Here is a 25,235-nt window from a genome sequence, read left to right as displayed (position 1 = left end):
AGTGAGGGGAATGATGGAGGAAGAGCTTAGCAAAGGCCTGGAAGGAAGAAGCGGAGCCCTGGTAGAAAGCTGACATGGGAACAAGTGAAAAAAAACTGGGGAAACTACATGAAAAGAATTGATTTCTTACAAGGAACGGTCTCAGATGGACTCCGGGGAGAGACAACAGAGCAGGCAGTGTTAAATCGTGAGATGCTGTTTTTTAACTTGTCGGATTATGGAAGATCAAAAAGGCTGGTGTTCATGATCTGAATTCTGTCTTCCTCCCAGCTCCTATGTTGAGGTCCTGACCCCTAGGACTTCAGGATATGATTGTATTTGGAGATAGGGATTGAAAGTGATCAAGCTGAAATGAGGTTGGAGACTTGACTAGTGGTCCAGTGGTTAAGAATCCACCTGCCGGTCCAGGAGACACAGGCTCGACTCCTGGTCCGCGAGGATCCCACGTCGTGGGGCAGCTAAACCCGTGTGCCGCACCTACTGAGCCTAGGCGCGTAGAGCGCGTGCTCTGCCACAAAAGCGGCCACCCCAACGAAGAGCAGCCCCTGCTCGCCACAACTGAGAAATACGAATGACAAATACATAATGTTTAAAAAAAATGAGGTTGATAGGGTGGGCCCGGATCCAGAAGGACTAGTATCCTTACAAGAGGGAAAAAAAATTTTTTTACAAGAGGAAATTTGGACCCTAACTTTTGTTACCTGAAAACTACGTTCACCTCTTGTCAGGTGTTGAGCCGACTGACACAGCCAAGCCAAAGATGAACGAAAGGAAGGCTTATGTCGACTTTCAGCGAGTAAGGGAAACGCTGGGGATCTTTCCCAAAGCAGCGTCTCCCTGAACAGCAAAACCGGGGAAGTTTTAAGCTCAGGGTACACGTATATTCATGAAAGGGTTTGAGCAGAGAATTCAGCATAGAACTGGGGCAGAGGTCCACAGAGTCCAAGCTTTAGTTGACTGAAGTCAGAAGAATCAATGTCATTCCACCCTCCACCTGCTTGGGGCCTTAGTTCCTGCAGAACTCGAAGATGTATTATTACTGGGAAAAGAATCTGAAAAAGAATTTACATATTCTGTGCAGCACACCTGAAACCTACACAATCTGACACCATAAATTGACATCAATTAAATGTGTTTAGAGAGGCTGAACTAGGCCTCTGCTTTATCACTATTGTTTGACTGCCTTTCCTGTTCCCGCCTTCCTTGGTTCCCTGAAGATCGTTAATTACTGAGACCTGTTCAAGGATAAGCATTGCAGCCTGGCTTAGATCACAAAGTGGCTTAGGCCAAAACGGCTTCTCTTATGTCGAGAGAGCCATTCCTGGTTCTCTTTCTCCTGGAACCCCCTAACTTATCTGCTTACACCAGCACAGAGGAAAGACAAGGAGGAAGACACGGGAAGAAGCCAGCCAGTCAGAACTCAGTCACAGATGTAGGGCACATCCTTCCCTCCTGGCCCTCAGAACCAAACCTGCCAACACTTTGATTCTGGACCTCTGGCTTCCAACTTTGACAAAATTAAGTTCTGTTATTTTAAGCCACTCAGTCCATGGTACTCTGTTAGGGTGGCCACAGGAAACTCAGACTCCGAGGGCCCGTGGTGTATGTGGACACAATCTCTTTGCAGGAAAAGCTGATGTTTCTATTCATCTTGGGATAGATTTCCCCCCAAAGATGACCCTGTCTCTAAGACTCGGGGACCTCACCTGAGAGGTGACCTGAGGAAGCCTCTAGGAGGGTAGGGATGTGAGACAGGAAAGAAGGCAGCAGGGAGTGCCAGTGAGCCAGCGACTCTGGGCAATCTGGGCTGAGTCCTGCTGGGGACCTCAGGGGGAAAAGCACAATGCGCAGCCTTAGAGTGGCCCCATGCCGGTGCTGAGGGGCTGCATCACACACCCTTCAGCGGTCCACAGTCGCTGGCTCCTGGACTGCGTTCCAGCGGGGAACCCTAGGCTGGCTCCAAGTGACTTATAGTTAAAAATAGGATTGGAACCATGAATGCCAGGCTTGCCACCAGCATCAACTATACTATTAATATGTCCCTGATATTTACCCAGCAATTTCATTCCTAGAAACTTAGGCTACAGGAACACTACCTTATGACCTCAAAGAGGTAGATACAAGGAGGTTTGTGTCAGAAAGGGCCAGGAAATTCAACTGTTTTAAATATAGAGAATAAAATGACTTGTGTTGGAAGTTGAGAGGCAGTTTGGCTTCAGGTAAAGCTGAATCTAGCATCCCAAACAATGTCACCAAGAAATCCAATTTCTCTGCGCATCTCTGCTCTACTTAAAAACAAATTTACTTGGCCAAGTCGGGTCTTAGCTGTGGCCTGTGGGATCTAGTTCCCTGACCAGGGGCTGAACCTGGGCCCCCCTGCGCTGGGACCGTGCAGTCTTAACCACTGGGCCACCAGGAAAGTCCCTCTGCTCCACTTTCTGCAGTGGCGTCTTCACCCTGGGATTGTTCCCTACCTTGCAGTCACAAGATAGCACCAACCACCACCAGGGTTGGGGTTTTATCTCCTGGGCCAGTGGAAGAGGGAGGGTGCATCTCGAAGGTCTCTCTGGAAGTGGTTAGCAAACATCTTTATTGTCACAGGTCCAGATGGGGTCAAGAGCTCACCTCTGTGTATCAAGGGACGCCACATGTTGGAGGAGAGTGAGGAGGGGCTGACCTCACCCCTCAGGCTCAGGAGATGGTGTGAGAAATGGTACTGACCAGAAGTTAGCATGGATGTGGGGGGAACATTCAGGAACCCCCAGGAGCCACTAACCAGGCTGTTGTGGCAACAACTCAGCAACAACCTAGCTGTTGGTCAGTAAGGGATTGGTGGGTCTCATCACAGGCCATCCCCCTGGGGAACACTAAACTGCTGCTAATACGCATCCTGTATTTGACAGCCACTGACCTGCAAGAAATGCGGCTGGCTGAATGTGGCGCGCAGAGCAGCTCAGCGGGCCATCCTGGGGCCTAGTTCGCCTCTGTGCGCGTGCACGTGCGCTCGCCTGGCCCCGTCTCTCCCCTGCCCGCGGAGGCGCCCACTCCTGGTCTTGGTCTGGGTGGGGGCTGCAAGTCATTCTACACGGTAGGCTGCCCGTGAGGTGAGTCTCGGTGCCCCCGGGAGCCCTCTGGTGGCCTCACCCTCCTGCCCCTGCGGACAGTGACACTCACGCCGGAAGCCTCGACCCGTCACAGAGCAGACCCGCGGCTCCGGGGCAGTGCTCGCTGAAGGCCACAGCTCGTCCCCACTGACGTCCCCAGAGGGACAAGTGTGTGCACACAGGATCTCCCCGGAAGGGGGCACTGGCCTCGGGAGATGTCCCTGCAAAGGGACAGAGAGCCAGGCCTACTGTTCATGGTAAACTCTTCGTGCGGTTTGCATTTGCTAGCAAATCCTGACCAAATCAAGGCCGGGATTAACAATCCATATAGCAATTACATTAAAAAGAAAAGGTTATTCAACAATCTGTCAAAATAACTTCAACCATGTTTTTGGTTCCTAGGGGATGAGGATCAGAGCCGAAGAAGAGATATGGGCAGGAGAAAAAAAAATCATTTTGATTTTTATTAAATATACTCTCTTGGCACAAATCTTTAAAATATATAAACATTATATATAAACAAAGTGTCTTCATGGCATCAAAATGTAACTCCAAATCAGGCCAGGCAATCAGTGAGAGGGGTATGACTGCCTAGGGCAAAGGTCCGACTGTGTGCAGGGCTTGGGGGTGAGGGGAGTCGGCGCCGCCGCGGTGCACTTGGCTGGGAGCCACCTTGAAGAGGCGCGCTGGGGCCGGTAACCCTGGGGCCTCCCTGCTCCTGCCCAGCCTGCAGCTCAGAGGAGGGCACTGCCTAAACATCCATTCGGTCTCACCCACCAGGGGTGGACCCCCAGCCTGGGCACCCTCATGTTCCCATCCTGTCTCCCTGTGAGGGGTGCCCCTGCCTCTCCTGAGCACTGGGCAAGGCTGGGAGAGAAGGTGGGTGTGACGCTTACCCAATGGGACAGCTCGGGCCCCCGGGGAACTAGAGTCTGGGAACAAGACTGGGGGTGGCCGGTGGAGACATGCAGGAAGGACAGAAGGAGGGGTCTCCGCACCCAGGGGACCAAGGCAAGAAAAATGGAAACAGGAGGGAATAAAAGGAGGGAGTGGAAGTCACAATCAGTCGGAAATGCACGTGCGGCAGAAACACACCCTCTCAGACTCTCACACCCCACGGCTGCTGAGCCCACTGGGGAAACCGGCCCTCTGCTTGTCCTGCTCCTGGAACCAGGCTGGACTGGCTAGAGTTTATGGTATCTAGACCCAGGGCCAGCCGTCTTGAAAAACAAAAGCAAAAATCAAACTCCAAACGTCATGAGAAAACAGGTGGGTCCTGGTGGGCCCTGGGGCCTCTGCAGGACCATCTCCCCGGGGGCCTGACTCTTTTGAGTGTCCTGCCCTGCCCCCGGATGGCCTCGGGCTCTCACTCTGGGAGAATCAAGGCTTCCAGCCTCCGTGTTCTCCATTCACAGGAAAGCAGACAACCCCACAGGCCTCAAACTGCCCCAGGTCCCAGCCAAGTAACTGCTTAGAGGCTGCCCACAATGTGCTGGATGCCATGGGTGCCCCCCCAGGAGCCCCCACGACTAAGCGCAGAGGGTCAGGGCCTGAGGCCCAGCCTCCCTTACTGCAGCCAGTGGAGTACGGCCGAGAGCTTCCTGGCAATCCAGGAAGACGCCTCCAGGTTGGGACTCGGACCCAAACCCATGGTGATTTCTCAAACCCTGTTGCCTGGAGGCGTGACCCTCCTGGGAACCGTACAAACTGGGTGGGAGTGGGGTAACAGAGGGGAAGACCCAACTCTGGGGCCTGGGATCAGGAGTCTGCGATCAGGACAACACTCTTGGGAGAAGCCTCAGGCTCTGGGGAGGGAGAAGTCACCTGGGAAACAGTGGTGAAGGCAGGGAAAGGCCGGGCAGGGTGGGAGGCTGCTCTTGGAGCTACAGCTGAGCAGAAGGCTGGTCTCAGGGAGGCCTTGGCCCCACACTCTCTGGGGCTCCCCCACCCCCTCCTACCTCCGCCCAAGAACAGGGACTCAGAACAGCAAGGGGCAGGCGAGGTCTGGCTCTGAGCCTAGCGGGGACCAGGTCCCTAGAACCAGGAGCCTGTCCAAGGGCAAAGAACACCCCAGAAGGCAGCACTGGCTACGCCCCACTCAGGGCGTTCCGGCTAACGCCTCCAGAGGCAGCCTCAGCACAGCTGAGGCCAGAAGAGGAAGGCATGGGAACCCTGCCCCCAGTCCCAACGATGCATGAGCGCCCCTGGCTTTCCCCTCAGACCTGGGCCGCACTGAGCTCAGGCCCCCCAGGCCCCCAGCTTGTTCCACAAGGCGCATCCGTGCACCTTCTGGGTGGAACCCAGCACGTCTTTGCTCCCTGGGCTCAGACACGGAAGGAGTCAGCGGCCCACGGCCAACTGAAGCTCAAGCGCGGCCGACCCCACCCGCCCCTAGCTCTGCAGGTGTCTCAGCAGGATCTGCATGAGGTCGAAGGTGGTGAAGCTGATGCCCACGGCGATGGGGCCCTTGAGCCAGTTCATGCTCAGGCCTTTGTAGAGGCCGCGCACCACGCCCTCCTCCCGCAGGATGGTGCTCATGGTGCGCACGATGGAGGCGCGCTGGTGGCCTGTGACGCCGGCAGTCTGCATGCGCCGCCGCACCACGTCCAGCGGGTAAGAGGCAGACTGCCCGATGAGGCCGGCGCAGGCCCCGAAAATCATGCGCTCGAAGGGGTAGGGCTGCGGGCGGCCGCTGTACTCTGCAGAGGGAAGGGTGGGAGGGGCTCTGAGGGCAATGGGAAGGGGCGCCCTGGCAGCCAGAGGCGCTGGCATCCACCCGCGCCCCCTGCACCGCGCTCACACGCACACACAGCGTCACAGCTGTGTTTCAGGGCCGACCAGCTCTCCTGGGCCACGGCGTCCCTTCTTCCTCACCTACTGATGCCCCGTTTTTAAATTAAATGTGAGATCCAAAAGATTTTTACAACTGAAAAGCACGAAGAATCATATAACCAAGTTCTGTGACCCAGAACAAGCTCAGACCCAGTCATTCTTGTTTCCCATCTTGTAAAGAAAGAGAATATCACTCTGCCCCGAACCCTCTAAACTGCCCAGCCTGCCCAACAGGTGCCCTCTCTACGGGTGGTGTGAGCACCTGCTGGCTGAAGGGAGGAGGGAACAGCAAGGGATCAATAGGGATTCTTTAAAAACATGCTGTTTTCAATTTGAAACTAGGGATTAAAAACAGGGAGCCGCCCTGTTCACTCAGCAGACTGGCAGAACATATGGAACTTGTCAGCACCAGGAGCGGGTGGGAAGGGAGCCGGGCCCCAGTGCAAGCCTGGCCGCCGGCAGAGCAGAGGGTGGGAAAGGTAAAGCAAATAATCAGGTCTCGCACCCACACAAGGAGAACAGCTCCTGGATGTCAGCTGAACTCAGAAAGCCCGCAACAGCCTCACCGCCCCAAACAGGACGGGTCAGAGCTGCACTGCCGCGTGTGCAGGGGCAGCCACTCCGGCACCTCCTAGGACCAGGAAGCGCACAAAGGCTGAATAGGAGCCCAGGCAGAAGGGTTGGCAATGAAGGTGAAAGGCGGAGCCGAACCCTAATAGAGAGGCAGGGCTGAGGGGAGACGGCTGGGGATTGGGTACCCAGGCTCTGGGCTTTACCCTGACTGTTTTCCTTAAAAAAAAAAAAAACAACTTGGAGCAGATAAGGCAGATTGTTAACACCAGATCAAACCAAGTAGCAGGCATCAGTGGGCTTATGCCTTCTCCTGACCCAGACCCTGGGCCTCCAGCGAGCTGCTCCCTCCACTCGTCCCCAACCACCTCCACCTCCCCACCCACCCACAGATAGGTAGGTATGTGTGCCCACGGGAGGTGCTGCCCTCCCGGCGCTCCTCACCTCGGTGTAGGCTCTTGAGGGTCTCATAGGTGAAGAAGCTCAGGCCGGCGTACGGAATGACCCCCAGCACGGTTGGAACAAATCCGTGGTAGAGGGTCTTCAGCCCCTCTTCTCTCGAGATGCGGATGAAGACGTGAAAGATGTTGCTGTACCTGGAGGACAGAGCAGTGCAGGGGTGGGGTGGGGGGCTGCAGACCTCAACTCACTAATTCTCCCTCCTCTCACGTCAGCGGGGGCAGGCCTGGAAGTTGACAGAACCACCATGCGGAAGTTCTGGCATTTGAGGGGGCTGTGCATGCCCACAGCCACAGGCCGCCTGCACCACTGGGCTCTTTGCTGTGCTCAGCCCCTGGCTTTTTACTCAGATGCATTTTAAGCACATCTGTGTTCGACTCAACAGGGAGACTCTGGGTTTGATGGAAGCACACTGCCACCCAAGCTGAGAGACCCAGTTACTGTCCTTATGGAGAGCTGCGGAACCCAGGGAGGTTGGGGCAACACAGCCTCAGCACAGCTTCATCAGCCACTGCAGGCAGAGGCCCAGACCCTATCCCCAGGGGCCGGGTGGGGTGGGCCCTCCCAGGAACCCCACTAGACACAGAGCCCCCGGTGCTGGTGAAAACGTCACCAGGGTGAGACTCACATTTCCTTTGGGGTCACAGCCATCCGCGCTCTGACCAGGTCCAGCGGGTAGGTCAGCGAGGCGGCCGTGGTTCCAGCCAGCGCGCCAGCGAGGAGGCGGGGCCAAGGGGGCAGGGCTCTGAAAGCGGGTGGGGGCGAAGGTGAGCCCCCAGGGTTCCGGGTGCCCACAGGTCTGGGGTGTGGGTAGAGATGGGGGAACGGGCGGCCAAGCTGATGGGCGGGGCAGGGGTGTCTCTTGGGGGGTGCCTGCCTTTGCCCCTGCTTGTCTGAATGAATGAAGGGCAGGCGGCTCTCCACATGCTCTGGGGCACAGTGGGGACCGCGGCCGTCCTGGGAGGTAGGTTCGCGGAGACCGGGAAACGAGAGAAGTTCCGGCATGGTGAACAGGTGGGAGACAGGCGAGCAGGGTGAGGTGACAGCTGAGAGGGCCGGGGCTTTTCTGGGGAAGGGGGGTCTCACTCTCCACGGAAGCCGTAGTAGCTGCCCAGGAGGCGTTTGTACTCCTCGTGCGCGCTGAACTGGATGGCGGCGTAGGGCACCACACGCACCATGGTGGCCGAGTTACCGCGCCACAGGCTCCAGAAGCCTTCGTGGAGGTAGGTGAAGTAGAGCAGCCGGAAGGCCTCCTGGGGGCAGGCAGCGGAGAGGGCAACGTCAGCCGCCTAGGCCTCCGACCAAGCGCGGCCTTTGCGCGCAGAGCGCAGCTGCCCTCTCAGCTCGCCTGACTTTGCCCAGCCCTGCGCCTGGGAAGGTGGGGTGACATCACAGACCGCCCCCACGTTCCCTGGGCTCCGTGTTGGGACCCCCACCCCTTGTCCTCCAGCCTGGGAATCGTGAAGTGAGACGGGGGAAAGCACGGCTGCAGAGCACTCAGCCCCAAAGGGGGTTTTGTCGGTGTTTGGTAGCCTGGCTTTTAAAAATCCTCTTTGTTTTCCTTTAAGAAGGAAACACCTGCTCTGTGGGCTTCCCAGTGGCTCAGTGGTAAACACCCCACCTGCCAATGCAGGGGATGTGAGTTTGATCCCTAGGCAGGGAAGATCCCCTGGAGGAGGGCACGGCAACCCACTCCAGTATTCCTGCCTGGGAAATCCCATGGACAGAGGAGCCTGGCGGGCTGCAGTCCATGGGGTCGCAAAGAGTCGGACACGACTTAGTAACTAAACAAAAACAAGCAGCAACACCTGCTCTGTGTTTAAAAATAAATCAAATACGAAACCTGTGTGTTTAGACCATCAAGTCCCCTGACCACCACCCCCAGGACAGATGGTCTCCCGTCACTTCCCAGGGTGGGCTATGTCCAGGCAGACTCGGGGTGCAGACAGATGGCCTTGGCCCCAGCGCCTGGCAGGGGAGGCCTTGGTCACCCAGCAGTCCTACAGCCGGCCTGGGGCGGGGGTCAGGGAACCAATGGGAAAAGCCCCTTGACAAGCGTTTGCCCAGCCCCTACCACCCACCTCCCTGCCTCTGCCAGCCCAGTAGGGCAGAGGTGAAGGCCCCAGAGATGGGGGTCCATGACTGAGCGGCTCACCTTGGCAGAAAATCTTTTTGAGGACACTGGAAAAAAAAAAAACACAACAGAGATTGTTGGAGATGAAGGATGGGACCACCCTCCCACTCGAGTCTGCATGACCCCCACCACAGGGGTCTAGTTTGAGCATAGGGAGTGAGGGCCTCCCCTGGAAATGCCCCCCCTCAACCCCTATAAGGGCCGAGGTGGGGACATCCCCAGCAAAGTTACCCCATCCCCAGGAGCCTCCCCACCCCCCACCCACGTCCAGGCCACTCTGCACACCAACTTCACCCCTTCTTCAGGGAGAGGAGCCCAGCTGCCACCTGACCCCGCAGGACAGTGAGGGCCTGTGGAAGGATGCAGCTCTCTGGGAGGGTCTCCACCCAGCTGAACTTTCTCTCCCCCAGGTCCCTTGGAGGGGAGGCATCCTAGCCGCCAGCCATGCGGGGGTCAGCTAAGCGGGCTCCAGCTCCCTTGGCAGGGGATGTCTGCCCTCTCCTCCATGGCCTGGCTCGGGCAGCCCTAGTTCCCACTCTCCTGCCCTCCGGGGCTGCCCGGCCCACCCCCACCCACTCCATGGTGAACTGCACCACAGTGGCTAGGCGACCCGCCAACCCAAGTCACGAAGGGGCCTTAGCCTGGCAGCACCCGCAGCGCGGCGCTTTCCCCGCGTCTCCCAGCACAGCCCTGCCCTCCTCTCTGTGTGGACGTATGCACAGCTCCTGCCTTCGGAATGAAGTTCAGCTCCCCGTGTGGCGCTCCGGTGGGAATTTGTTCCAGGACCAGCTCAGCTGATGGAGATGTGTCCTCAACTGCACGCCTGCCCTTTCCCACGTCAGCTCACTCCTCCTCCCCCTCAGGCAGGAGGTTGGTATCAATGGTCTTGTTATATCGACAGGAACCTGAGGCCCGGAGAGGTGAGGGGCCAGCCTGAGCAAGTGGGAGGGGCCTGGCTCCAGTCGGCAGCTCCTTCCTCCCAAAGAGCTGAGGGGCAGGGGTCCCAGCTTAGGACCGCCCCCCTGCCCACCACGTATGGGACACAAAGGCCTCATCTTCCCCCGGCGCCTGCTAAACCCTAAGGAGGGAGGGAGCTGGATTCCTGAACTGTGTCTTCCCAAAGAAACGTCCATGTATGCGCTCACTCTCAGCGCCCATGAATGAGGCCTTAACTGGAAACGGGCTCTTTGCAGAAAGGGAGGTCATGCTAGAGCAGGGTGACCCAATGGCGTGGGTCCTTAGAAGAGGACCCAGACATACAGACTGGGGTGGGGGGTGCAGTCACAAGCCAAGGATGCCTGGAGTCATCAGAAGCTCGAAGAGGCAAGGAAGGGTCCTCCCTCAGGGCCCCAGGAGGAGCGAACCCTAAGGACCCCTTGAATGTGGACTTTTGGCCTCCAGAAAATGAGAATAAATTCCTGCAGTTCTAAGCTGCCTGGTTTCTGGTACTTTGTGATGCCAGTCCTAAACACTAGCAGACTTTCTAAGTGGATTCTACAGAGGCATTTCAAGGGCGTCCCTGGTGGTCCAGGGTCTGAGAGTCTGCACTCTCAGTGCAGGGGGCCCAGGTTCGCTTCCTGGTTGGAGAGCTAGATCCCATGTGCTGCAAGTAAAGAGCCTGCTGCAGTGAAGACTGAAGACCCCCTCTGCCGCGACTGAGACCTGGCATGCTGCTGCTGCTGCTAAGTCACCTCAGTCGCGTCCGACTCTGTGCGACCCCACAGACAGCAGCCCACCAGGCTCCCCCGTCCCTGGGATTCTCCAGGCAAGAACACCGGAGTGGGTTGCCCTTTCCTTCTCCAATGCATGAAAGTGAAAAGTGAAAGTGAAGTCGCTCAGTCGTGTCCGACTCTGAGCGACCCCCTGGACTGCAGCCCACCAGGCTCCTCCGTCCATGGGACTCTCCAGGCAAGAATACTGGAGTGGGGTGCCATTGCCTTCTCCAGAGACCTGGCATAGTCAGATAAATAATTTTTTTAAAGAAGAAGCATTTTAGAAAGTACTTGGCAGAGCAGTGTGGGGCCCTGGAGGAGGAGGGTGAGCGCCCGGCAGCCTCTCCATCACCGGCGATAGGTGCTCAGGCAGTGCTTACCTTGGAAGATGATTTTGGTTCGGTCCAGGGGAGCTACAGCTGTTTTAGCAAGAGCACCAGCCAGTGCCCCAGACAGAAGGGAGCTGAGAACTTGCCTGTGATCACTCTGCAAGAAAACACACGAACACGCCGTCTGTCATCAGAGAGGGAGAGGACGCATCTGCTCTGCTTGGAACAGTGTCCAGGAGAAAGGCTTTTCTTCTCCGCCTGGCCCGGGGCGGCTAGACATATGGTGGGCAGAGTGACACTGCCCTGCTGGGCCCTGGGCAGACTGCGGCACCAGCCACAGAGCCTGGGGGGACACAGTGAGAACCTCCTGGGCCGCAGGGACCATCCTCGTGAGAGGCTGGGGCATTGCGCATGGTTCTAAGTTCTCAGAGACGGCCTCCAATGGGATTGACACAAACCTAAGAGTTGCCCTTGACCTGTACTACTTTCCAACCTTGGTCCACCCACTGCCCATGTGCGAGGGGCTCTCATGCTTCCATGTTTTGGGTAAAGGCTCCTTGTGATCTGGGGAGTGGATGGTGGGTATCGGGCAAGGAGACCCTGGCTCTGCTCAGCGTGTCCGCTTTCCACCGCCTTCTATCAGGACTTCCGGGGCCGCTGTCTGTGGCTCTTTATCCAGCTAAGCTGAAGGTGATGGGGACAGGCACGGCTGACTTGCACTTTGTGCTCCTGCGGCCAGTCTCAAAGTCGGTGCTTTCCCGAGTCTTCCTGTGGCTCCTGGAGCCCTGGCTCAAACAGCCCTCCTTCCCTTGAGGCCCACGGAGCCCCGAATCGCAGCCCAGGAAGCCGTCTGCTCTTGGGGCTGGAGGCTCTATTCCCACCTCCCCCCAACCCCGGATGACTCAGGCATAGAGCTTGCCGGGGGCTCTGTGCAGGACACACCCCACCTGTCCTCACTGCAGTGAGCAAGGAGGTGAGGAGCAGGGGGCTCAGCGATTCTGGGAATCTGGGACGTCCACTCGACCCAGGTGCCCTCAGGAGCCTGGAGTCAGTGTGGGGCAGGGGCCTGTACGAGCCCCCACCGCTCCCCTCACAGGGCTGCCAGACACGAACCAGCTCTTCAGACAAATGTGTGCAGAGTCAGCAGTCTGGGAGGGGCTGTGGGGAGGGGGCTCGGAGTTCCAGGAGAATGCGGGCTAAGAGGCCAAGGGTGTGTGATGAGGCACACCTACGCAGGGCGTGGGTGCACGCGCGCGAGTGTGTGTGTGTCACTAATCGAGGGGGAGGAACTGAACACTCAGAGGCCCCAGTGAGAAGGAGCTGGGGACCACAAGGAGGGCAGGGCGCTGATGCAGGAAGGGGAGGGGGCAAGGGAAGAGACATGCGACGCAAGGCGGGCGAGGCTGGATCCCACAGAGCCTGACAAGGAGGCTGACCTTGGCCTACAGAGAAATGGAGAAGCGTGCAAGGTGAACAGGTTATCTTAACTGGAACCAGAGGAGAGGCAGCTCCTGTGAAACCCAGGGTTGAGAGAGCAGAGGCTGGGACCAGAGGAGGCTGCGAGAGGGGAGTAATGAGGGGGCATTTGAGGGGTTCGGCTGGCAGTCTGGGCTCCTGAGTGGGCTTGGTGGAGTCCAGGGCAATGCCCAGGTTTGCTCAGCTCTGTGGGTGTCTCGGGGGGGCTGGGTCTGCCCTCAGTGACTGGAAGGCCTCTCTGCTCCCCGGTCCCTCACCTCTGACACAGTCACATGCTGACTCCTGGCCCAGACCCCAGATCACGTCCCAGGTGAACGTCCCCAGGGCCCTGTGCCCCTCGACCTGGCCCCTCCCCTTAATGCCCCTGGTGCCCCCTCCACCAGCCCAGCCCACCTCTCCCTGAAAGAACAAGTCCCCACAGCAGTGTGTTCCTGACTCAGTTTCTGAGGCTGAGCTTTACCACAGGGTTCCACCTTTTTGCTTCACAGAGACCTGTCACTGGGGACCCCTGCCTTTTCTGGGTCACATGGCAAGGTCTGGACATCTGGCTTCCAGGGACGTGGGCAGCAGATGCCAGAAGGCTCAGGGGAGTTTCTGGCACCGGCTTCGAGGCCCATCTGTCCCTCTGCTTCGGTCTGCTCTCTGTGAATCCGTGTGGCGACCACCGACCTCGAGCCTCTGTGAGCACAGGGATGCCCTGCGGCCTGCCCACAGGCCTGTGAACACTGGAGGTGGAGCCCAGGTGTCCCTCTATCTCCCCCACCAGGCACTTCCTGGGAAGCCTGCAGTGCTCATCATCGCCAGGCCAGTGCTGCACGTGCAAGGACTGGCACGTGTGTGTGGGTGTGCGGCTCCGAAGACACTCGGTGAGGAGTGCACGCTCAGTGCAGGAGGCGGCGGCTGCTTTCTGCCGACACTCCCGGGGACTCCGAAATGACGCAGCTGGCTTATCCTTTAAAGATAAGTGTTAGCTGCTCAGTCGTGTCTGATTCTTGGCCACCCGCTGGATTGTACCCCGCTAGGCTCCTCTGTCTGTGGGATTCTCCAGGCAAGAATACTGGAGTGGGTTGCCACTTCCTCCTCGAGGGGATCCTCCCAACCCAGGGATCGGATCCGGCAGATTCTTTACCATCTGAGCCACCAGGGAAGCCATCATGGTTGGCAAAGGCATCACCAAAGGGTCAAAGTCTCCACAACTATCATATGAGCTGTTGCTCAGCCTCTAAGTCGTGTCCAGCTCTTTGGGACCCCCTGCACTGCAGCACACCAGTCTTCACTGTCCTTCACTGTCTCCCAGACTTTGTGCAAATGCATGTCTGTAGAGTCAGTGATGCTATCTAATCATCTTATCCTCTGCCGCCCCCTTCTCCTCTTGCCCTCAGTTTTTCCCAGCATCAGAGTCTTTTCCAGTGAGTCAGTTCTTTGTATCAGGCGGCCAAAGTACTACAGATTCAGCTTCAGCATCAGTCTTTCCAGTGAACATTCGGGGCTGATCTCCTTTAGGATTGACTGGTTGGATCTCCCTGCAGTCCAAGGGACTCTCAAGAGTCTTCTCTAACACCACAGTTCGAAAGCATCAATTCTTTGGTGCTCAGCTTTCTCTATGGTCCAATTATCACATCTGTACACGACTTCTGGAAAAACCACAGCTTTGACTAGATGGACCTTTCTTGGCCAAGTGATGTCTCTGATTTTTAATATGCTGTCTAGGTTTGTCATAGCTTTCCTTCCAAGGAGCAAGCGTCACTGTCCTCAGTGATTTTGGAGCTCAAGAAAATAAAATCTGTCACTGCTTCTGCTTTTTCCCCTTCTGTTTGCCGTGAAGTGATGAGACCAAATGCCATGATCCTAGTTTTTTGAATGCTGAGTTTCAAATCAGATTTTTTACTCTCCTCTTTCACCTTCATCAAGAGGCTCTTTAGTTCCTCTTTGCTTTCTGCCATAAGGGTGGTGTCATCTGCATATCTGAGGTTATTGCTATTTCTCCCAGCAATCTTGATTCCAGCTTGTGCTTCATCCAGCCCAGCAGTCTGCATGATGTACTCTGCATATACATTAAATCAAGATGGTGACAACATACAGCCCTGTCGTACTCCTTCCCCAGTTTTGAACCAGTCTGTTGTTCCATATCCAGTTCTAACTTCTCATCATAGGAGAGATCCTTGCAAATGAAGAATGAGGCAGGCAGCCTGATGGAGAGAAAATGGGTGACCCACAGACAGGATCCACATGAGCAGTGAGACCGCAGGAAGATGCCAGGCTCTTCAGAGTGTAGCGTAAGCCCCCTGCACTGGGTTAGCCAGGCAGGCAAGGCTGACGCGGGTCGTGCCGGCCAGCAGGGGGGAAACTGCTGCCGCGTGTGTCCGAGTGCAGGCTGGGCACGGGGGCCTTTGCTGGGCGTGTCCACTTGGCGGGATCCATCTGGGCCAGTGGAGGGAGGGCCACATCTCCCTCATATGCTAAAGTTCACTGGACTGTGAGGAATGGGGTGCCTGCTCTGGAGCTCAGCCCTCTGTCGACCAGCATGGTGACGTGGGTCCGAGAACCAGGCCTCCTGTCCGCCTGGTGCTCCACAGAGCAACCTGGAACTTGGGGAAAGGTCAGGAGGGCCAGAGGTTGACGCTGCTTCAGCCTTTGAACCCGAGGACTTTGAGAACTGCCTGCGGGCACCTGAACCAGCCTAGGAGTGAAGGTGGATTAGTCCATGCTCGAGGTTCCGGTGGGAGAACTTCTCCTGGCTTCTGTGGTGAACAAGCACGGGCCTGATGCAATTTCTTTACGAGGGAATAAACCTTTTGTGTTCAACTGAAGGGAGTCACTGGGGATAAGCTTCAGAGCTGAGTGAGGGTAAACTCCTACCTGGCGTGAGGAGCTCCCCTCAGCCCACCCCACCTTTGGCTAATTACTCTGTGTTGGCAAATGTGAGTCAGAAGAGGGACCCGGGGACACCTTTGACATCCCCGCCAAATTTGGGTGAGGTTTTGACTTCTTGCCAAGCGGTGGGGCGGCTGGATCCACAGCACAGACAGGGCTATAAAAATGGAATAGGAGGCAGCCTGCGTCACCCCCCACCGCCCCCGCCCTCAGTGTGGGAGGGGATGATTTATGTGGGGTGCGAGCACAGAAGAGGGTGCGGGTTAGCGTGCCCACGGCGGGGCAGGGGTACTTGCCTTTGAGGAGACGTGCGCGGGCAGGACGGGCTCGGCATCATCACGCAAACCCACCACGCCTTCCTTCACACCATTACCCATTCCAGGCCTGCTCAGGACGGCGGAGACTCAGTCCTGGGGAGCAAAACGGGGCACGGTGAGAAGGCGGCCTCCTCCACCCGCCCAGGGCCTGTGATTCATTCCCCGTGACCCGATGCCAGCACTGCCGCAGAGGCACGCTTCGCCTAACCTGATTTCGGTCTCCCTGCAGGATAAAGACACCAGAAGCTGCATGTGGATGCCAGAGTCCTCTGCCCTGACTGCTTAATCATTTACAAGAGCACTTCCCATCAGCTCTGCGATTTCGTCGTCACCAACAGGCCTCTGAGTCCTCCGTTGTTTTCCAAGCTGGCACCAACCGCCTAGGTTGGCTCAGAGAGGTTAAGCTGCCAGCCAGGTCACACACCAGGAGGCGGGGGTGGGGTGGGCTCTAGAACGTGGAGGCTGGAGGTCTCCACCTACCCTGGAGCCCAACCCACTTTGAGGTGATGCTAGCTTGGATCTGAGATTCCGTTCTCAGAAATACTTTTAGAAAATTAATCTTTGGACTTCCCTAGTAGTTCAGTGGTTAAGAATCCACCTGCCAATACAAGGGACATGGGTTTGATCCCTGGTCTGGAAAGCTCCCACACGCCGTGGGGCAACTAAGCCTGTGTGCCACAGCTACTGAGCCCTCGTGCCCAGAGCCCGTGCTCCACAACAAGAGCGGCCACCTCATGAGAGGCCCGCGCACCGCAACAAAGAGCAGCTCTGGCTTGCTGCAGTCAGGGAAAGCCCGCTCACAGCAACAGAGACCCAGGACAGCCAAAAATAAGCAAATAAAAGGAACTTTCTGAAAAAGAGATAGTCTTTGTCCTCCTGTGTGGCCGCCTGCCCTGTGTGGCCAAGCTTATAATCAGTGTCCTAATACTTGAGGATTTCTCCCTGGAAACCTGTAAGCAGATCCATTAGGGAGTCCCTGGAGAAACAGAACCAGGAATGGCTCTCTTTACTAAAGAGAAGGGTTTTGGCCTAAGCCATTACGTGGTCGAAACCTGGAGGCAATGACTTCCCTGGAACAGGTCTCAGTAATTAATGATCTTAAGAGAACAAAGGAAGGCAGGAACAGAGAAAAGTCAGTCAAATAGTAATGCAGCTTCCCTGGTGTCTCAGACGGCAAGGCGTCTGCCCGTAATGAGGGAGCCCTGGGTTTGATCCCTGGGTCGGAAGATCCCCTGGAGAAGGAAATGGCAACCCACTCCAGTACTCTGGCCTGGAAAATTCCAGGGACAGAGGAGCCTTGTAAACTACAGTCCACGGGGTCGCAGAGTCGGGCATGACTGAGCAACGTCACTTCATTTCACTTCAATAATGCAGACAATAAACTGGAAATTTCTGAAAGAGATGGGAATACCAGACCACCTGACCTGCCTCTTGAGAAATCTGTATGCAGGTCAGGAAGCAACAGTTCGAATTGGACATGGAACAACAGACTGGTTCCAAATAGGAAAAGGAGTATGTCAAGGCTGTATATTGTCACCTTGCTTACTTAACTTATATGCAGAGTACATCATGAGAAATGCTGGGCTGGAAGAAGCACAAGCTGGACTCAAGATTGCTGGGAGAAATATCAATAACCTCAGATATGCAGATGACACCACTCTTACGGCAGAAAGTGAAGAGGAACTAAAAAGCCTCTTGATGAAAGTGAAAGAGTGAAAAAGTTGGCTTAAAGCTCCACATTCAGAAAACGAAGATCATGATATCTGGTCCCAACACTTCATGGGAAATAGATGGGGAAACAGTGGAAACAGTGTCAGACTTTATTTTTTGGGGCTCCAAAATCACTGCAGATGGTGACTGCAGCCATGAAATTAAAAGACACTTACTCCTTGGAAGGAAAGTTATGACCAACCTAGATAGCATATTAAAAAGCAGAGACTTTGCCAACAAAGGTCCGTCTAGTCAAGGCTATGGTTTTTCCGGTGGTCATGTATGGATGTGAGAGTTGGACTGTGAAGACAGCTGAGTGCCGAATAATTGATTCTTTTGAACTGTGGAAAAAAGTTGAACCTCCTTCGAACCAGGAAAGAGAGCCATCCTGGTTCTCCTTCTCCAGGGACTCCCTAATTGATCTGCTTACAGGTTTCCAGGGAGAAATCCTCAAGATTAGGACACTTATTATAAGCTTGGCCACAAAGGGCAAGCTTTTTGAACTGTGCCACTGGGCACTGGTGTGCTTGGAGGCCTCAGAGTCTTCTCCAATTCTTTTGGAGAAGACTCTTGAGAGTCACTTGGACTGCAAGAAGATCCAATTAGTCCATCCTAAAGGAGATCAGTCCTGGGTGTTCACTGGAAGGACTGATGCTGAAGCTGAAATTCCAATACTTTGGCCACCTCATGCGAAGAGTTGACTCACTGGAAAAGACTTTCATGCTGGGAGGGATTGGGGGCAGGAGGAGAAGGGGACGACAGAGGATGAGATGGCCGGATGGCATAACCGACTCGATGGACGTGAGTCTGATTGAACTCCAGGAGTTGATGGACAGGGAGGCCTGGCGTTCCGCGATTCATGGGGTCGCAAAGAGTCGGACACGACTGAGCAACTGAACTGAACTGAACTGAATAAGGCAGAGCCCTAGTTCCTCCTCAAAGGATATTCATGATAATAAATATATCTTTGAGTTCTGTGGAAACTAAGGCCCCCAAGCAGGTGGAGGGTGGAATGATGTTGATTCTCCTGACTTCAATCAACTAAAGCTTGGACTCTGGACCTTTGCCCTAATTCTAGGCTGAATTCTCCTCTACTCAAGCCCCTTCCTGAATACTCATGGACCCTGAGCTTAAAACTTCCCCAATTTTGCTGTTCAGGGAGATGCTGCTTTGGAAAAGGTCCCTTGTACTTCCCTCAACTTGCTGCAGGTAATACATCCTTCCTTCTCCCCATCTTTGGCTTGGTTGTGTCTACTGGCTTAACATTCACGAAGAGGCAAACCCAGTCTTCAGGTTAACACAGGTTTGTGTCCAAATTTCCTCCCATAAAACAATGTTTTTTCCTCTTTGTAAGGACGCCCAGTCCTCATGGATGAGTCTACCCTAACAACCTCTAGTAATAAATCCTCTCTTCTCCCCATCTTTGGACTTGGGTGTATCTATTCGCTTGACATCCACCAAGAGGTGAACCCACTGTTTTGGTAACAAATCTACCTTTAACCTCCCAGAGGAAGCACACTCAAAGCTTAGCCAACCACAGGGAAAGGACCAGGAGGAAAAACACAGTATCAAGGACTGGTGTCACCGAGATACCACTGGGCACTGGTGTGCTGGGAGGCCTCCGTACCCACGCTTTAAAATCACCCAGTGAACCAACAGGCTTCCTTGGGACTTCGCTGGTGGTCCAGTGGTTAGGAATCCACCTTCCAATGCAGGGGACGTGGGTACGATCCCTGGTGGGGGAACTAAGATCCTACATGCCACAGGGCAGCTGGAACCCGAGCCAAAAATAAAAACAAGTATTTTTTAAAATACTATGCTTTCCTGTGCTCAGTCACGGGTCACCCCATGGACTGTAGCCTGCCAGGCTCTTCTGTCCATCCCAGCAGGAATACTGGGGTGGGTTGCCATCTTCCTGACCCAGGGATCGAACCCGTGTCTCCTGTGGCTGGCGGATTCTTTAGCACTGAGCCACCTGGGAGGCCCCATGCTCTCCTGTAAATGATGCAAGTGAGGCAGATACCCCCTGAGCCAGCCGTGGAAGCCCCTCCTGCCGTCTGGGCCCTCCCAAGCACCCGCTGGTATGGGACATCTTAGGAAGCACAAGCGGGATCCCGTTCCAAGTCGCCTCTGCTGCCGTTTTCTACCTAAAGTGGTCCCTGACTCGGGGAGGAAGGGCTGCTTCTACGACAGGGCCGGAAACTTAAAGAAGAGCCTGGGCCACCCTGAGGTGCCGGGCAGGAGCCACAGCCAACGGTGCTATGACCATGGGACACAAAGGCAAATCAAAGCACTCCCAGCGGCCAGAGCAGGAACACCCCGAGCAACACGAGCAGCTGAGCAGCGCGGGATGATGAGGATTTTGGCAGCACCACAGCACACTGGTCTTAGTTCCCCAACCAGGGATGGAACCCACACCCCCTGCAGCGCAAGTGTGGAACCTTAACCACTGGGCCAGCAGGGAAGTCCCAGAAGTGTCGGATTATAACCCGAAGTGCAAAATAAATATCCACAAGTCCACACGAACATTAATAAATAATTGAATAAATAAATGAGGAGGAAGAGAGAAATGTCCCAGGTTGAAGAATCCCAAGTAACTGACACAGGTGCTCAGCCCTGGAAGAAGGAAGCATAAGCAGGAGCCCTGAGGTGTGGGCCGTGGGCCGTGACTCCCTTTCAAAGGGCACCGCGCAGAGAGTGGAGGGGAGTCACTTTAGTGAAGACAGCTGCCAGAAAACCCCCGCAGCCAGGCGATCGGGGTCAGCACCACACTGGTAAGTCACGTTCACGGCACACGCCCTGGTCACCTGTGTGATGGAAAAGGCTCCTCCTCTCCGAAGCCCAGTCTAACCATGAGAGAAACATCGGACAAATCCCAACCAAGGGCCATCCTACAGAACACCAGACCAGTTCTCCTCCAACCTGTTAAGGTCATCGAAACCAAGAGAGCCTGAGAACCTATCTCAGCCCAGTGAAGCCTAAAGAGAAGTGATGCTGATGACTAAATGTAATGTGAGGATCCCGGGATAGAAAAAGTACATTAGGGAAACACTAAGGAAATACGAATAAACGATGGACTTTAGTTAATTATCTGCCTGCTGATGCAAAGGACACGGGTTTGATCCCTGGTCCAGCGAGACTGCACAGGCCTGGGGGCAACCTAGCCCACGCATCCCAGCTACTGAGTCTGAGCTCTAGAGACCAAGAGCCAGAACCCCTGAAGCTCTTGTGCCCTGGAGCCTTTGCTCTGCAGTAAGTGAAGCCAGGACAATGAGAAGCCCATGCCCCACAGTTAGAGAGCAGCCCCGCAGCCACAACTGGAGGAAGCCCGCCAGAGGTCAAACTAGGAAAATTTGTAAAATTAATCACTTTAAAAATAATGATGTATCGGTATTTGTTCATTAGTTGTGACAAATGTACCATACTAACAGAAGATGTTGTTAATACAGGAAATTGGGAGTGTGCAGTGGGGGGGAACTCTGAATTACTTTCGCAACTTTCCTAAATCTAAAACTGTTCCCAAACAAACAGAGAGAAACTAGGCTGGAGGGCTTTATCTCAGCCGTTGCTGGGTGCTCCGTCTGGGGTGCCTGCCACTGTGTCACGGCCCACGTGTCTGCTGATACTCAGCGCTCCGGGGGACTGTCTCCACGGCGGGGCGCCTGCGTGCGAACAATGCAACCTTTCTTCCTTTCTTTCTGTATTTATTTGGCTGCTTCAGTTTTAGCTGCGGCGCCCAGGATCTTTCTTTGTGCTGCACGGGCTTCATTGCACCTCGGCCCTGGAGGAAGGGAAGCATAAGCAGGAGCCCCGAGGTGTGGGTCGGGGTCTTAGCTCCCGACCAGAAATCAAACCCACGTCCCCTGCGTTGCAAGACAGATTCTTAACCACTGGACCACAAGGAAAGTTCCTACTTTTTCTTTTTCCTGTACTGCTCGACAGGTAGGATCTTAGTTCCCTGATCTGGGATGGAACCTGTGCCTCCGTCAGTGGAAGTGCGGAGTTGCAGCCGCTGGACTGTCAGGGAGGTCCGGATGCAGCCTTTCTTAGGGCTGGGTCAGGCAAGGTGCATGCAGACATGTTCTGTTACACTGTCCTCTTGACAGAGGATCCAGCCCTTTGTATGGGCCAGCCTCATAGTCTAGAGTCTGACGACTTGTCTTCTTGCCTCCCTCTGACTCTTGCTCCAGGCTCCCCAGGAGGAAAGGCCGGGGGCAGGTGGTGCAGGCTCAGCCCCGGGTCCGCCCGTGTTGCCCTCTGGATCATTCTTCACTGTGGCCCGGGCCAGGGGCCTGGCCTGGGAACTCTGCAGACCCGAGACAGGTCCTTGGTGCGGTGGACACGGACAGAAGCAGAGCTGGTGACAGTGCCAAGGCCAAGACACAGGAAGGCGCCTGCAGGGGGCTGAATGGTGCCTGCCCCCCGCCCAGACCTGTCTGTCCCCCCGGAATCTGTGAACGGGGCATTACTTGAAAAAAGGCCCTTGCAGATGTCATTAAGGTGAGGATCTGGAGATCCTTACCCTGGGTGAGGCTGGGTCCTCAAATCAAGGACAAATCAAATCTCTTATCTCTGATAAGAGACAGAGAAACAGACACTTCACAGGAGGCCCTGTGAAGACAGAGGTGACAGGCTGACACACCCAGGCCACAGGCCAGGAAGCACCTGCGGTGTAAAAGCTGGAGGAGGCCAGGAAGAGTCTCCTGGAGCCCGAGGAGAATTAGCCTGAGACTTGGGGCCTGCAGAGCTGCGGAAGAATACACTTCTGGTGTCGTAAGTCAGTTTGTGCTGGTTTGTCACAGGGGTCGGAGGAAACTAAGGCGCTTTTTGGAGGAGAACGTGGGCGCCCCAGGCTCCCTAACTCTGAGCAGAAGGGGCAGCCAGACTTTGCAAGCTGCTCCTGCCAGGGCCTGATGCCTCCAGGAAACTCCCCAGGATTGCAGGGCAGAAAGAAGGAGATTCCTTCCACAGGGCTGTGGTGGGGGGTGGTCTCAAGATTTTGCCTCTCAGGCCAAATGCTAACTTCCTAGGCTTTGCCCTTTCAAAAAACAAAAACAAGTTCAAGACAAAGGCAAAGAAACAACCAGATCACTGGGAAGGAAATCCATGGGGTCGCAAAGAGTCAGACACGACTGAGCAACTGAACTGAACTGAACTGGGAAGGAAAATCAACAACTAGAAAATATGACAGAGGGGCTTCCCTGGTAGTCCCATGGCTGAGACTCCATGCTCCCAATGCAGGGGCCCTGAGTTCCACCCCTGGTCAGGGAACTAGGTCCCACAGGCCTCAACTAAGAGCTTCATGCTGCAACTGAAAAAAGGTCCTGCATGCCTCAACTAAGACCCAGTACAGCCAAATAAATAAATAAGTGACAGGTACCAGACTGCAGTCGCATGGAGAAAAGCAGGTTTAAACCCCTTGTGGGGGCTGCCGGCATGTGTCGGGACAGTAACTTAACTGGTGGATGAGCGGGCAAAGAGGCAGGCTGTGGGCAGCTCCTCCTAGCAGGTGATTTGGCGAATGTCTTAGAATGCGTGCTGTTCCCCCGACAGGTAAGCATGGAGCCTCATGGGCCAGTAAGGCCATGACCAGGCGCTGGTGTGGCCTGAAGGTATGGCAGTCTGGATGGGAAGTCGGTCTGGATGGGAAGCCATGGGGAAGAGAAGGGAGGCGGGGACAGGGAGAAGGTGTCACCTTGGCCCTCACGGGAGGACGCCAAGCGGCCTGTCACTAATGAGCGACCCTGCCTGAGCCTAGGTGGGAGGCTGTCTGGATGCAAAGACGGGAAGCAGATCGTGTGTTTACAAAGCGCTGTCAACAGCGAGGAGGACTCTCGGACACGGAGGGGAGAGGGGAGGGAGGGAGCCTAACCACGGGTGCACAGACTTGCCAGCAGTTGGCATTTCGCTGGCCCCCACTCACACAGCCAACAAGGGGCTGCCCCCACACCCACAATGCCCTTTCCTGGTCAGATCCCCTCCCCTGCACTCAGGGACACCCCCCCATCCCCCTGCCCGCCCAGCTTCCTCCTGGCTTCTTTCCCCCAAACCGCCACATGATTCTGAATTGACCCCTCAACCTGCCCCAAGAGGCCCCCTCACTGACTTAGGGCCCCCACTTCCCACACTGCTCCCATACTCAGGACAGCCACCAGGCCGCCTCGGCCGCCAGGGTGGGTTCACTGAGGCTGGGACTTCTCCGCAGCTGCTGAGTCACATGCCTAGAGCCGGTGCTGCGCGACCAGAGAGGCCGCCGCAGTGAGCAGCCTGGACACTACAATGAAGGGCAGCGCACTCACTGGAGCTAGAGAAAGCCCGTGCAGAGCAACAGAGACCCAGCACAACCAAGATAAACAAACTAAAAAAATCTTTTTTCATACATTTGTTAGCTGACCAGTTATTTAAGAAATCTTTGTGACTGTAACCTACATTCAGAAACATGTTTGTATCATACATTCACTTATACTCATAGACACTTCTGCTCCCGTGCCCTAACTGCAACAAGAGTTTCAGGAAGGAATAGGTAGCCCTTTTATTTTTTAATCTCTATTTATTTAAGAATATTTTTGGCTGTGCCACACAGCATATGGGGTCTTAACTCCCCAATCAGGGATCAAACCCGAGCCCCCCCACAGTGGAAGCGTGGCTCCTTAACCGCTGACCCGCCAGGGACGTCCCATAGGCAGCCCTGGGCTTCCCTGGTGGCTCAGTGCTAGAGAGTCCGCCTGCCCGTGCAGGAGACCTGGGTTTGATCCCTGGTTTGGGAAGATCCATGGAGCAGCTAAACCCGTGTGCCACAATATTGGGCCTGTGCCCTAGAGCTTGGGAGCCTCAACTACTGAGCCCGTGCGCCCTAGAGCCCGTGCTTCACAACGAGAGAAGCCACCGCAACGAGAAGCCTGCACTCCGCAGCTAGAGAGGAGCCCCCATTCGCCACAACTCGAGAGAAGTCTGAGCAGCAATGAAGAAGACCCAGCATGGCCAAAAAATAACAATACAAACAGAATTAAAAAAAAAATTTTTTTAATGCGATTCGCTCTGCCATCTCCCCCTCCCTCCCCTCTACTTAATTTCGATAAAGCTAACCACAACCAACTAGGCTGACTTCATGAATAAAGGGTCTCAAGCAGCACACTGAAGGAACATTGTTACAAGCTGTGGGTTGGGAGACGGTCATTTCTTCCTGTCTTACGCATTTTATACTATGTATTAATACATGTGTATATGGCAACCCAATCTAGTATTTCTGCCTGGAAAATCCTATGGACAGAGGAACCCGGCAGGCTACAGTCCATGGGGTCACAAGAGTCAGACATAACTTAGCGACTAAACCATACGTACGCATTTTAAGCTCAGACTTAAACCCAAATCTCTTTCTAGGGTAGTGATACAAAATAAGCTTTAGGTGAATTAAGTTAGAAAAGAAAACTGAAGTGAATCCTGGAACAGGAGGTGCAGCTTTCATAACTGGGAGAGGAGGTCCCTAGGGATCTCAGAGGCACCAGGCCCACGAGTCACCCTTGTGTCTCTCATCACAGCAGAGATGCTCTCTGTGGTCCAGGAACCCCAGGGGAGAAACCAAGACACGGTCCTGGGCTCAAGGGCGAGGGTCAGATTGGGGCAGCCACTTGCTCAGAGTGACAGTCTTGCTCCCTGACAAGCAAATATACTTCCGGCCCGGATGAACCACATAAGCATCTTTTGGGTGGGGAGCAGAG

At 55.2% G+C, this 25,235-nt stretch overlaps 1 protein-coding gene across 4 annotated transcripts in view; it reads right to left on the bottom strand.

The window, feature by feature from the left end:
* The window catches only part of SLC25A42 (solute carrier family 25 member 42), a 42,733-nt gene continuing 21,052 nt past the window's right edge, over positions 3,555-25,235 (bottom strand). For 3 of the 4 annotated variants that reach the window (XM_018051475.1, XM_018051473.1, XM_018051474.1), the window contains 7 exons: positions 15,787-15,900; positions 11,192-11,297; positions 9,121-9,146; positions 8,052-8,218; positions 7,594-7,710; positions 6,951-7,102; positions 3,555-5,803 (listed from right to left, as the gene is read on the bottom strand). In XM_018051475.1, coding sequence (XP_017906964.1) covers positions 5,496-5,803; positions 6,951-7,102; positions 7,594-7,710; positions 8,052-8,218; positions 9,121-9,146; positions 11,192-11,297; positions 15,787-15,867 — 957 coding nt within the window. In that variant the 5' untranslated portion in view covers positions 15,868-15,900 and the 3' untranslated portion in view covers positions 3,555-5,495. Of the gene's footprint in view, positions 5,804-6,950; positions 7,103-7,593; positions 7,711-8,051; positions 8,219-9,120; positions 9,147-11,191; positions 11,298-15,786; positions 15,901-16,015; positions 16,104-25,235 lie in introns of those variants that run through there. The other variant, XM_005682096.3, reaches the window with a different exon arrangement.

Source organism: Capra hircus, chromosome 7 (genome assembly GCF_001704415.2).
Source record: "Capra hircus breed San Clemente chromosome 7, ASM170441v1, whole genome shotgun sequence".
NCBI classification, from domain to species: Eukaryota; Metazoa; Chordata; class Mammalia; order Artiodactyla; family Bovidae; genus Capra; species Capra hircus.
This window is presented reverse-complemented; position numbering and strand designations above follow the sequence as displayed.